The sequence below is a fragment of the Rhagoletis zephyria genome, unplaced genomic scaffold (genome assembly GCF_001687245.7).
Source record: "Rhagoletis zephyria isolate East Lansing unplaced genomic scaffold, Rhagoletis_zephyria_1.1 Rzeph_scaffold_00284, whole genome shotgun sequence".
Taxonomy (NCBI): Eukaryota; Metazoa; Arthropoda; class Insecta; order Diptera; family Tephritidae; genus Rhagoletis; species Rhagoletis zephyria.
This window is the reverse complement of record NW_016157368.1, coordinates 30,278-44,120: the sequence shown is the minus strand read 5'-3', so window position 1 is coordinate 44,120 and position 13,843 is coordinate 30,278. Positions and strand designations below refer to the sequence as shown.

General features: G+C 39.1%; 2 protein-coding genes across 2 annotated transcripts; one reads left to right on the top strand and one right to left on the bottom strand.

The window, feature by feature from the left end:
* Positions 1–2,346: 2,346 nt before the first annotated feature.
* LOC108358685 (RNA-directed DNA polymerase from mobile element jockey-like) lies at positions 2,347–6,079 on the top strand. The gene has a single exon (XM_017610138.1). It carries the CDS (start codon positions 2,364–2,366, stop codon positions 6,057–6,059), a length of 3,696 nt encoding a protein of 1,231 aa, XP_017465627.1. The 5' UTR covers positions 2,347–2,363; the 3' UTR covers positions 6,060–6,079.
* A 57-nt stretch (positions 6,080–6,136) lies between these two features.
* Positions 6,137–12,333, bottom strand: ana3 (rotatin homolog anastral spindle 3). The gene has a single exon (XM_017610137.1). It carries the CDS (start codon positions 12,143–12,145, stop codon positions 6,257–6,259), a length of 5,889 nt encoding a protein of 1,962 aa, XP_017465626.1. The 5' UTR covers positions 12,146–12,333; the 3' UTR covers positions 6,137–6,256.
* Between the last annotated feature and the right edge of the window lie 1,510 nt (positions 12,334–13,843).

The following is a 13,843-nucleotide window of genomic DNA, read 5'->3' as shown; positions in this document are numbered from 1 at the left end:
ATTGTACCTTTCTCGTCTAGCGCGTGCAACAACGTATTTTTAGAGGAGATGGCAGAACTCTGCCTGAATCAAGTTAATGTACTTCGCAATAATCATTGTCAATGATGTTCCATGATACATTTGGTAAATTAAAGTCACCCAACACAATCAATGAATCAGAGGGTTTAATCATTGAATTAATTGATTTCAGTAAAGATACATGTTGTGAATACACTGATAAGTCAGATCGGGGAGGAATATAGCATAGAGCTAAGTAAGTAAACCCCCTTCCAACCTGAACACGAATGCATTTGAATTCTGCAGATTCAATGTGTGGAAGACTAACTTCTTCAGATGGTATTGAAGAGTCTACGGCAAAGAGTACGCCACCGCCGACTCTGTCCTCCCGATCTTTTCTGTAGATATGATAATTATTTGATGCGAAGCAATCCGGCTGCAAGGAGTTGCTCCATGGACGAACAATAATTGAGGGGTATCGCCGATCTAAGCGGGGTTAGGTCGCCGAAACAACAGCCCTTGGTCGGGTAAAACCCGAGACATTCCGGTACGTAGAACCGGCTGTCTTGGGAATGTATGTTTTGTGATCATATGTTTTCGTGTTGGATAATTTTTGCTGACTAAAATTTTGCCAGTGCAAAATGAACGCTTCTTTTGCATCAAAATGAATGCTTGCTCTCTCAAATTTTGTGTGTTGGATAATTTTTTGTCGTTATCGAACGCCATCCAGTAAAAATTTGGAAAACTATTACAAATTTTTGACTTGTCGAACGCACCTATAATCATGTCTATTTCTTAATTTGTTTCTTCATATAAATCTAATCACACAACTTCTTAAAATTTTATCTTTATGATACAGTCACCGACGAACACTCATCGTGAACGGTCGCTATCTATTTCGCTGTGCTTATTGTGCCTACCAACTACATACATACTTGTGTGTTGTTTTTTCTTTACGCTCATTAAGTTATTTCTTTTCTTTTGTGCGCTACTTTTTGTTGCTACTTTGATAGACTAACCTAACTTAAATTCGCGTTTCTAACCACGTGTTTTTCGCTATGCCCCCTGGGGCCACCAATTTTGGGGATAATAGGTACGCCCTATTATCTCCAGAGCTGAAAACTAAACGCAAAAAACCAAATTCTATTCCACTGGACCATTTTCCGGATTTACCGATTGCCAAAAAGGACGATCCAAAATATTTGATAATGTCATCGCTGGATGAGAAGAAGCCTCTCGCGTCCCTTTCGTGTTTTGCTGTATACAAAGGAATTCAAGCTATAAGTAAGGCGGTAAATAATATTTCTGAGCTCCGCGACGGCAGTCTTCTGTTACTGGTGAATAACCCAAAAACTGCGGAAAAATTCCTGTCTGCCAAACTGCTACCCGGATCCGGCCCAATCAATGTCAAGCTTCACAGTTCTCTAAATTCGGTTAAAGGGACCATTTATGCTCCTTTTCTCTGCCAACTATCCGACGAAGAAATTGTTGAAGGTCTTAAGGATCAAGGGGTTTCCTCTGTATTTAAGTTCACACGAATTGTTGATGGCTGTCGTAAGCCTTCGGGAGCTATATTACTAACTTTTGATAAGTATAATCTACCTGAAAGAATTGAAGTCGCCTGGAGAATATTAGATGTCCGTCCGTATTTTCCTAATCCTATGCGGTGTAAGCTTTGTCAAATCCTAGGACACACTGCCAAACATTGCCGTAATTCTCCTGCCTGTGCCACATGCAATCTTCCTCCTGATCACACCTCCCCAACAGACTGCTCAAGAATATTCTGTGCCAACTGTTCAGGTAATCACCCTTCGTCCTCCAACGTTTGCCCCAAATTTCAGCAGTCTAAGGAAATCCTGAAAATCAAAACTATATCTAAATGCAGTATGCGTGATGCCGTTAACAAATATAAAAATCAGCTCCCCTCCACTCCTAATCCTAATTCGTTTGCCAACATAGCAAAAAAGCCTAACCGCAATATTAATGAAACCTCCAGCATAAACCTAACCAACAATTCATCTTCAAATATTAATTTAATAACACCTACCAAATCAACTGATACCACGAAAATAACAACTTCCCTTACTCCATCTACTCCTTCAAATTTCTCCTCCCCCTCTCCTATCTTCTCCCCTCTGTCTAGTTCTTCCCCACCCGAAAATCTTTCCCTCTCATTAAATACTAACCTTAACCTTCCCTCGATTTCGCAAGTTTCTCCTCTTTCAGATGCTCATAGTTCACCTACATCATTATTTACAAATCAGTAAAATATTCATATCCTAATACATAGTAATGTTAACTAGTACATACATATCTACATATATATTTTTTCTTTTACATGCACTCCAATTATTTTGATATCTCGTATGATCTCTTTTCTTCAGTGGAATATTAACGGTTATTTTAATAATTATGTTAATCTTGAGTTGTTAATAAAAACCCTTAACCCATCTGTGGTGCTTCTAAATGAAACTCACTTAGCCAGTGGCGTGTCAGCACATACCCCTAAAGCCTACATAGGTTATTTCTATAATCTCCCTCACAATGCTATTTCCAAACAAGGTATTGCTATCCTTGTGAAGAGAAACCTCCCCCACATTCCCATTCCCCTCCCCCTTTCCATTATTGCCTCGCTAGCAATAGAAATTCAAACCCCAAATAAAATTTCAATAGCCTGTGCTTACTGTCCTCCTAACCAATTTTTCACAACTACAGACTTTACTAATCTTTTTCCACCAGGCCCTCACCCCTTTATTTTGGCTGGCGACTTCAACGCTTGGAGTCCACTTTGGGGTTCTGTTTCGGCGAATGCCAGAGGACATGCCATTGAAGACGCCATTTTAATCTCCAACAGTGTTATTTTAAATGATGGATCCCCTACCCACTTCTCCACCCATAATACCTTGACCCATATTGATCTTACCCTCTGCTCTGCATCCCTGTCCCCCAAAGTATCATGGCGCCTCTTAGATGACCTTCATTGTAGTGACCATTTTCCTATTGTTTTCACTATCCCTTCCCGTCCTTTAAATTTTTTCAAACCTAGGGTCTACTTCAAAACTGACTTAGCTGACTGGGCAAAATTTGAAGACGCCTGCGAAACATTTTCTTGCTACTTTCCTGTTTCGTCTAACATCAATCAGGAAACATCCTGCATTCAAAAAATCATTCGCTCTGCAGCCAACAAAGCCATCCCACTTACACCAACTAGACCAATCCGACCAAGTCCGTTATGGTGGAGCAGTGAACTTTCAAAATTAAGAGAGAGCAAACAACATGCGTGGCGTCAGTTCAAGCGCAATCATACCTCCACAAACCTCATTATGTACAAGAAAGCCAATGCGCTTTTTCGCCGTAGTGCTAAAGCTGCCAAGGTCGCATGCTTCAAAAAATTTACCAGCACCATTACTGCCTCTTCTAGTACTAAAAAAGTTTGGGCTGACATAAGAAAGCTTACAGGACTACCCTCGCATTCCCCTCTCTCCTTCCTAAAATCCCCGAATGGCAATCTACTATATCCTCGTGATATAGCTCTAGAATTGGCCTCTCATTTTTCCAACTCCTCTTCTGATTCCAATTTTCCTCCTGAATTTACAGCTAGTAAGCTTGCCATACTCCGCACTCCTCGCCCATCCCCTAATGGACTGACGTCGTCGGCTAGACAATTGGATGCTGATCTTACCTTGCTGGAACTACGATCTGCCCTTTCGGCGGTTAAAGGTAGAACCCCGGGTTTTGATAAAATTTCATACCCCATTATAAATCATCTTCCTATGCCCTTTATTTCTCGCCTTCTCAGACATTATAATAACATATTTAAAACAGGCCACTATCCCCATCTTTGGAAAACTAGTTCAGTCATTCCCATTTTAAAAGTTGGCAAACCCTCGTCTGAAGTTAACAGTTATCGTCCCATATCTCTGCTCCCTTGCTTGGGAAAACTGTTAGAGAAAATTATTGCTACCAGACTTTCATGGTTTGTAAACTCAAACAAATTCATTCATCACAACCAGGTTGCTTTTAAGAAAGGTCAGGGTACGCTTGATGCCCTCTTACATCTTGACCACGTTATTTCTGATGTCCTTTCCTGTAGGAATCATATATCTTTGCTATCACTGGATTTTTTAAAAGCTTTCGATCGCATTGGAATCCATGTAGTTTTAAGACAACTAGATAAATGGAAGGTTGGGCCGAGAATCTACAATTTTATAAAATCCTTCCTGTCCAATCGTAAGGTTAGTGTTCTAATTTCCAACATCCGTTCTCCTATCTTATCCCTTGATAACGGCACACCGCAGGGTTCTCCCCTTTCTGTTATTCTTTTCAAAATAGCTTTCGATGAACTCAGTGTAATTTTCTCGGATTTTCCGACGGTTTCCCATCAAATATATGCTGATGACGTATTATTATTTTCTAAAAGCTCTGACTTGCACACAGTAATGTCTACTTTTTCAAATATCCTATCTCGAATTTCCCATTGGTCCCTTTCTTCAGGCGCTTCTATTTCTTCTAGTAAATCTAAATTACTCCATATTTGTAAGAAACGTAGTTGTTCTATTCCTTTGTTAAATTTTAATGGTGTAAACATTATTTGTGAAGATTCACTTAAGTTTTTAGGTTTAGTATTAGATTCTAAGTATTCTTTCAAAGAACACTGTAAATACGTAAGACAAAAGCTATATGTTAAGTTAAATATTCTTAAATATCTATCTTGTAAACGCTCCTTCATCGGCTCGGACTTACTGATCAATGTCACTAAGGCTCTCATCTCTTCTATTGTCAACTATGGTTTGGAAATATATGGGCTGCATGCTAAAAACCACCTCAAGATGTTGGCTGCACCTTACCACACTGCAGTCCGCCGTTCTATACGTGCATTTCCCACGTCGCCCATCAAAAACATTCTGGCAGAAGCAGGTCTACCTTGCCTTTTCGACAACATGGAAGACAGTATAAGAAAACTTTATCCCAAGCTCATGCTCACATCCAACATCTTTCTGAGAAAGGATTTTCATTCGGCAACATCACGCACTCGAACACCTAAAATATCTTCAGCTATCTACATGTGTTCTATCTACGCAAAAGAGAATTGCTTGCCGGCCAAATTATCGCTACCAAGATACAATCTTCGTCCTCCTTGGTTGCTAAATAAATCTTCTTTGATAAACGATTTAAGCTATTTCCAAAAGTCCAACACCACATCTGCTGAATACAATGCTTGTTTTTTGGATATATCAACTCGTTCTAAAGCTACTGGTTGGCAACTGCTATTCACTGATGGCTCCAAGGCAGATTACACTTCATTTGCCGTTGTTAAAGAAAATGGTGAAAATATATCTTATGGTTTACTTTTTCCTTTTTGTTCTATTTTTACTGCGGAAGCTACTGCCATTCTCCACGCCGTGCAATATGCTACAAAAGCTTATGGCAAATTCATCATATGCTCGGACAGTCTATCTTGCTTCCAAGCTGTTAAAAACCTGAATAATCACAACTACATAATTGGGTGCATAAGAAATATCATGATTATCCACCCTCTCAAAATTAGGCTCATGTGGGTGCCTGGGCATACTGGCATCAGCGGCAACATTTTTGCAGACAAAGCGGCAAAAGATATGAGCTTCACTCCTGTTACGACTTCTAGTCTATTTTGTAAAAATGATATCCATCGATTTATTGTGCAGCAGAGACAGGACAAGATACTTTCTGAGTGGGTGAATTACATGCATCATTATGCTAGAATCAACCCTAGCCACACCAAACCTTGCTACCCATCATCTATTCCGTCCAACTACATCACGCCTTATACGAGACTCCGTATCGGTCACAGTATCATTACGAATGCTCATCTGCTGCAAGGAACACAACCCAATTTATGCCCATTTTGCGACGCCCCAGTCAGTGTGCTACACCTATTAGTTTTCTGTCCTGAATTGGAAGTTCATAGACGGCGAAATTTTAACCATACTGATCCCTTACAGTTACTAATGAATCCTTCCCATGGTAACGTCTCTAAGATATATAAATTCCTTAAGGACTCAGATCTTCTCCGTCGTATATAATCAGTCAAGTCCTCACTGGCCAGCCGAAAGCCTATGTAGCTAGTGCTGCGTTCTTTAGTTTGTATAATAATATTGTATTTTATTATATAAGCTTTGTTAAAATAAAAAAAAAATAAATAAATCTTTATGATATAAGTTTATCAAAAACAATTTGTATACTTTAGTAATTAATACAATTAGGTACATAGATAATCAGATCAGTTATTGAAAATATTTAAAATTACATCAAGTACATAAGACAAATCATTGGCGAAAGGCAACTGCGAAATCTTTTTGGAGTCGTTTTCTTTCAGAGTCACCAGTTGTTCGTGCAATCGACGCAGATGCTTAGCCAAATTGGTGCTGCGCAATTGTGCAACATACTTAGCGCCTGCAGATGCTAATTTCCAAACTCCAACACATACAATCAATTGCTCCTCATAAGAGGCACACTGCGGTATCCCATTTGGTGTTGATGCCAAATCTAATGGTTGAGCGACAATCGCATCGACAGTGCAAACAAAATCCGAAGAAGTCATAAAAGCTGAACGGTTGTTGGGCAAGAAACACATATTACGTAGTATCCGAAGCGTGAGTACGCGTGTGGCGCTGCCGGCCGGGGCGCGTAAAATGACATCACACAAAGCGCGTAAATTGCGCGTTTGCGCACCTTCAGGGTAACGGGAAAATAACTCCCAAAATTGCAACCAAGCGCGCAGTACTTCCATTTTCACCTGTGGTGATTTCAAATGAAACGGATGCAGACTATCAAATATGTCCAGCATGTGCGCCTTAATGATGGTGACGCGACCTTCGGCACACGAGCAACAATTCATAACGACGCGCAGTCCGGTACTGATAACTGGAAAGCTCTCGGTTGTGCTAGCCTTGACACGCGTTGTTTCCGCTATAACCAACTTGATAACTAACTGCAGCAATGAATGCGCATATCCGGAAAACAGTACAGAAAACTGTTGGCTCACAATAAAAGAATGTTCGCTATGAAAGCTGCACACCTGCAATACTAGCTGCTTTAATTCGCAGGAATGTGCTAGAAACGGCCACAGCTGCATCGTAAGCTTGGAGAGAGTGATGCTCTGTAAGTTATCAGTGAGCGCTGCATCCGGCGCTGCAAACCAATGTGAGTGCACGCTGAGCAGCAGTTGTAAATTTTTAATCAGTGCCAGTTTCTTGTTCTCCCCATATCGGCGCACATACGTGGTAGCAGAGCACTTGAACTGCTCAAAAAACGTATTAAAAATCTGCGACATTTTGTCAAAAAGTTTCAGACCCTTAGCTGCTAACCTCGCTTCAGGGGAAAGACTCAGTAGAACGCCCAATGTTTCGCTAACTTGTACTTGTGTTTTGGATGGTGCAACATCAAATTTGCAAGCCGCTCTTGTATAGAGGTGCTGAAAGAGAAGGAACAACTGGACAAAAATAAAGGCAGCTGCAGATTTGGTAACTATTCTAAACAATGAATCACAGGCGCTTAAATTGTCACTGCTACTGTTGCTCTTTTTGCCATTTACCATTTCGTTTATACTTGCTGATTTGCCCGTAATGTGGTTGTCCTTTGCGAAGGTTGGATCTTTTATTTCAATATCGTCTTCCAGCACCGTCAGAAATGTCTTTTGCTCATCATGCATTTGACGTCTGTTGTGCGATTTAATTAACAATAAACTAAGCGCTGCTAAAGAACATCTTTGCAAGGGAGTGTTGAGATTCTTGATGGTAAAAGCGCGCAAAAAATTTCTCACAAGAAATTCAGGGGCTTTGGCAATATTTCGACATAACTTCTCAAAGGCCAAGTCGTCTTTGCATATAACTAAGAGCAGCTGTAATATATTGACTACAACATCAGACTCAAGTGGTTGGTCGAGCAGCTGATAAAAGCTGATTAGCCATACTTGATCCCGACACAAAATGCGTTGCAGAAAAGAAAAATTCGATGGGTAACAAGCGCCGTACAAGTGACAAATATCACCACACATTGTATAGTAAGCAGGGTTGGAGTGCTCCGGTGATATCTTCAGCAACTCATACAATCTGGTCAAAAAATTGCTCGCACATAGCACTGTTGCGAAATCGCCGTTCAACTGCAACATTCTTAAACAAATTCGACAAAGAAAACCAATCAAACCGCAATTGGCTATGCTGATTCCAGAATTGGCATCAATGTGCGGGGGTAATTGTTGGCCAAATACACAGCAGCCACGTACAGCTTCACTAGCAAATTCGAGGAATCTATGCCTGGTAAGCAAGACGTTTGCATCTTCAAATTTATCCTTATCACTGAGAAGCTTAGTAAACAAATTGGCCGCTAACTGACGCACCCCAATTGTTTCGCCGACATCTAGAAAAGTGCACAAACAGCATGCCATAAAGCCTCCAGGAAGATAAAATAAGGTATTTTGCAGCAAGTCAACACCTTTTGCTAGAGAACTTTTTGTATCTTGTTGGGAATTAAAGTGCGACACGTACGTAAGAATACACCAGGCCAGTGCGCGCACCGCTTGATCGCAGTGACCGCATAAGCCACTCAAATACTTTAATGTGGACTCACTGAGCTTAAAACTGGTTTCGGCTTCTCTCATTTGTCCATATAATTGACAAACAATGGTAAGACAATCAATCTGCCATTGCGCGCCTGTCTGAGTGAAGGACTTCAAAGCAAGCGATAATTTGATGAAATGCTTGCAGTAAGACACGAGCTGCTCATCGGAAACATTTATATCGTAAGCGCTGAGTATTTTTTGTAAATCCAATAAGCTACGTATGCGTAACAGATCCCGTTTTTGGAAATATTGCATTATCAGCTGGAAGATCAATTCAAATAGGTTGCTATTAAAAATGCAAATACCTTCATCGGCGTGTTTTACGGGTTTGACTGCTGCTATTACCTTTCCCAGTAAACTACACAATTTATGATTCAAGCGTAGAGGTGTCGCCGATACCTTAAGAAGTGATATCATAGCGTGTTGGAAGTCTGCAATAAGTTCTTTTAATAAGCGCGTACATATTATGGGTATGGAGAGTCGTACACAAAAATCGCAAAGATCGAGCAATTCTTCGAAAAGTTCATAATCAGTTTCATTGCCCGGCGAGAGCTGCAAGTACTTGCCAATTATACTATATAGCTCGTCAGCAACTTCATCGGGCATCAACGCTCCTGCAGTAGAGTGCTGATCACGCACCATTAGCTGTAGTTGCAGTGAAACACATGCATTAATTAACGAATTGTGACTTGTTGCATTTAGAATCGCCCGTAAAAACCGATGTATATTTTGTTTTGGTATTGTAGCATTCATTAGACGCCAATCGCGCAACGTCAAATGTAACCCTACATCGAGATTGTAACTCTTTTGTTTCTCCAAGTATTGCTTGGGTATAGGAAGTTGCTGGTTGCAAAAGTTAAAAGCCAATAACTGTCGAATATATGAATTTTCTTCTAATTTGCTTTTGAAAGTACCATCGTAGTGATGAAGGGACATATCTCTTTTCTTAATTGCCTGCAACTCACAACTCAATGGTATTTGTAAATTTCCCAACGACTTGGGAGCCTCAATTCGCTGATTACCCAACACCACAACATAGTTGGCATATAGTAGTAAAAAAAGACAAATACATGCATCTTGACGCATTTGTATTTCGTTCTGGTAAAGACAAAGTGCACGCAGTAGTAAAACATATATATTTGGCGTATCGGAAAGTTCGCACCGCAACCCAGTATCATAGAGCAAAACTTTGCATAGCACACCGATAGCGGGGACCGCCGCTCCAGTATAATCTTCGCACGATTCAACCACCATCGAGTTTTCGAGCGCTCGCAGTATCAAATAGTGCGCACTTTCCTCACAGAAAGCAGATAGAGTGTGCCATTGTTGGCACATAACATTTAGCTGCATTAGCGTCGTTTTACGCACTACAGGCTCCACATCGGACATCTCCAATATACTCAACAAATTAAGCAGTGTATCCCGCTCACAAAAATCTGTGACATTAATAAAGATCCGGGTATATTCTCGAGGTGTTTTCAAAATACATAAATCGTTGGGTATAACATCACTTATATAAAGCAGATTCGGTATATACTTGTCAGCATCCGGCACTGAATTCATGATGTATATAAGGCGTGTCAACGCTTCACTGCGTACGGCGCTATCACGGTGAAACATGAATCCTATGCTGCCTTTCAAAACCGCCAAAAATGGCAACTGCTTAGCATCAGGATCAAGTAAATTTTGCAAAAGTTCTATTATCTGTGGCGAATTTGTGCAGCATTGCAACAAAGGCAAGACCGGCAACAATAATTCCAACAGTTTAGTCCAATGTTCTCCCAAAAGTTTCTGAGATTTCAATATAAATACAAGAACGTCTTGGCTAATTTTGCGAATACTTTCGTGGGCTCCTTCGGTGCATTCGTAGATGAGATTGAGCAAAAGTTCACCGCTCAGCGGCACTCCCAACACTTGAGCTTCCAACAATTGTCCATGAGTTAGACCCATACTGTAGCACTCACATTCCATTAGGGCAGCAAAATGTCGTTTTACAGACATTGCAAGCATTTTGAAGATGTGCAACCTTAGTGGTTCATGTGTAAGATGCAGTAGTCGAAGTAAAAGTTCATCAGCTTTAGCGCGTAAGTTTGGCTGCGAAATATAGTGTGCATTACAATTGACAATCGCATTGAATGTTAGTTCTGCTAGCTGTATATTTTTTAAATTTTCCAACCCTTCAAAAATATCTAGTCCATTTTCTATAATATCTGCACTCACGATGGCTTGAGGATTTTTTAATAAAGTAACTGTAGTACGAATAACACCATCTAATTCCCGAAGTCGTTTAGATCCACCAACAGCATTTAAATAGCGCTGTTGAATGTTTTTGTACCGATTCGGAAAATTTTCTTTAAAGGAAAAATCGCACAAGAGGAACTCCAATACTTGTGGAATTCCTTTACAAGATCCCATTTTCATATTATGCTGCATAATATCGTCCAATAAGCATACAAGCAAGAGGTATTTAATGCGTTGTAAGGTAAAATGTTCATCCTGCTCGAAACATACTTGAAGGCTTGCAATAATTTTATTTAACCTCATAAGTACATTTGTGCCGATTGTTAATTGTTGAATGCGATACAGTTCAAGGCAGTTAGTGACAATCTCTACAATTTGTCGGGTTTCTTTGGAGAATTCAGTTATCGTTACCTCCAATATGTGTATGCTTTTTTCAATAGCAAAACGCAATATTGTACCAACTTTTAGCTGCGTATTACCGAATTTTGATGTTTTAACTGAATATGCTGTTACATTATTGCGCGTTTTTATTCGCTTTAAAAGCAGGCGCAAGTAAGCGTTAATAGTTCGTGCCACATCTTCCAACAAACTGTTGATTTCAATGTCATCGTAAAACCGATATAAATGCATTAGATTAAGGAATACATGTGGAGATTGAAGCATATATTCAGCAGGATAGTCTAGCATTGTGATTTCCAGATGCAGCAGGACATTTGCCGCTTCCACTTTTTCCACATCTGTCGACGACAATAGGTCAGTCATAAAAGTGAGAGTTGTAAAATCGGCGGGTGTAGGTATTGACCACGCTGGCTCATAATCAATTGGTTCAAAATGAATTAACAGATCCTTATTTCTAGAATGACTGCCTTCATCCTTGGCAACAGAAAGCGAGTCAAAAATTTCTGTAACGTCATCTATTTTATCTTCTAATTGATTATATTGGTATTCTTTCAATATGTACATGATTTCATCTACTATTTGAGATTCGCTGGGACGTTTCCTGAGTAGCAACCTAATTTTATCCATTTCTCTTTTGAAACGCTCTACACCTAGCTGTCTTATAGATTTTTCGTTCGAGCGAAGAATCAATAAAAGTAACTGAAGCACCCGTTGTGTAGCACTTAGTGGCTCAAACTCAAACCAACGAATAAGTTGTTTGCATAGCTCTCCTGCCTTGAAGTGTAGTTTTTCGTTATGCTCATTGGCACGATTCATCTTATTCCATATTTGTTCCAAAGTGCGCACCCTTATCTCAGGAGAGTTATGAGTTAGCTTCTGTATTGTAGCATGATCCAAGTGTAGAGACATACTTGCGGCTTTATTAAAAACAAATAAACATCAAACGTGAATTTCAAAATTTGTTTGCCGACTTCAAAGCGTATTTATATTAATTGAAGTTAAATTTTTGATATAATATTTATATATCATGTTTTATATATATTTTTTATATTTATCAAAGCGCCCTACTAGGGAAGAGTGTATTTCGGATATTAATTAGAGATATGCTGAATTGCCATTACCCAATGCATGGTACCCAATACTTCAGAAAGATTTCGGTACCCAATACTTCCTTTCGGTACCTAATACCGATTGTAGACATATACTACGTTTATACGTAAGTTATTTGCAAAAAAAAATAATCTGCAATACCTAACTCACTGTTTATTCGATGGTGAAAAATTCTTTTTTAATATAGCCTGATTATAAAAAAGCAATAATATGACCACCGAAAAAGAAAATAAAGTAAAAAATGGCAACGTCTTGATTATTAAAAGGCAATAAGATGGCCATCGAAAAAGAAAATAAACCTAAGAGTGAAGGCGTCTTGCGCGTATTTGCAAATAATACCACTAATCAATACTTACTTGCGAGATTTAGTTATTTGCAAATAAAAAATTAAATCAGCGTTTATACGGCAAAGTTTACCATTTCGCAAATTGTTATTTGCAAATAATAAGGGCGTATAAATGTAGTAATAATTGGACATTTTTGACATAACTTTCAACAGAAAATCTGTGGAAAATCGATTTTATCGACGCAAACAAAACGGCACAATTTGATTGTTGTTGTTATTGTTTTGCCGCATATGCGTTCGTCAAGAGTTGAGAGATGGGCGAATTTTATTAGTTGCGGCAATCAACTTGGATGATTTGTTTTCGTAGGTTTCTGAGCTGCTTTCCATGAACGAAAGACACAAGATCACGTAAGAACAAGAGAGTGAAAAAAGTTTTTTAGCGGGTTCTACGCCATCTTGTTTCACTGGAAAACGAGCGAAAAGTAAACAAAGCAAAGAAAACAACGAAAACCAAAATTAGGCAAAATTATTGTCAGCCACTTTAAACGCACAATTTAGGTAAAATGATGCAACAAAATGCTTTAAAATATGTTGTCATGTTGAAATGACTCTTCTTTACTTGAATAAAAGTGTAAAATAGTGGTGCTTGTGATGTAAACAAATGCTCAGCTGACGAACCCGCTTTCGCAAACTTTTGCGAAAATAGCTCACAAATCAAAACTTGCATTTAAAAGTAAAGTTTATCAATGTGTATAGCCCTAATTTAATACGGATACTTATAAATTTTTAGGAAGAACCTACTTTTTGCATCAATTTTGCAGCGGAGAAAAACAAAAACAAAATACGGTAACCGAGAACTGTTAAATCGAATTAAGAATGTGTCGTGGGAATAGGGTAATTCGCGATCGTAATTAGGGGAGCGAACAAAATAATTGAGGATGGCGTGGGAAAATGGTATAAGACGATGCTTTCCCAAAAGATAAACAATTTGTATAAGGTAACATCGTCCGATTCATCTAGAAAAAAATTTTTCAAATAAGAGTTTCTCTTCATTGTGGCGATGGAAAATTTATATATATTTTTTTATTTCAATTAGCATTAAAACCTCTATTAGCCCCTACACTTGCTTTTGATAGGCTAGGCTCCCCTAAACCGCTTTTAGTTTTGGTCTGTAATCGTTCTTTTTGGAAGCATAAGAGTACAACTCCGCA

Bases quoted from the DNA above. Each gene is read 5' to 3' on its own strand.
- LOC108358685 (XM_017610138.1), top strand. From the start codon at position 2,364: ATGATCTCTTTTCTTCAGTGGAATATTAACGGTTATTTTAATAATTAT.
- ana3 (XM_017610137.1), bottom strand. From the start codon at position 12,145: ATGTCTCTACACTTGGATCATGCTACAATACAGAAGCTAACTCATAAC.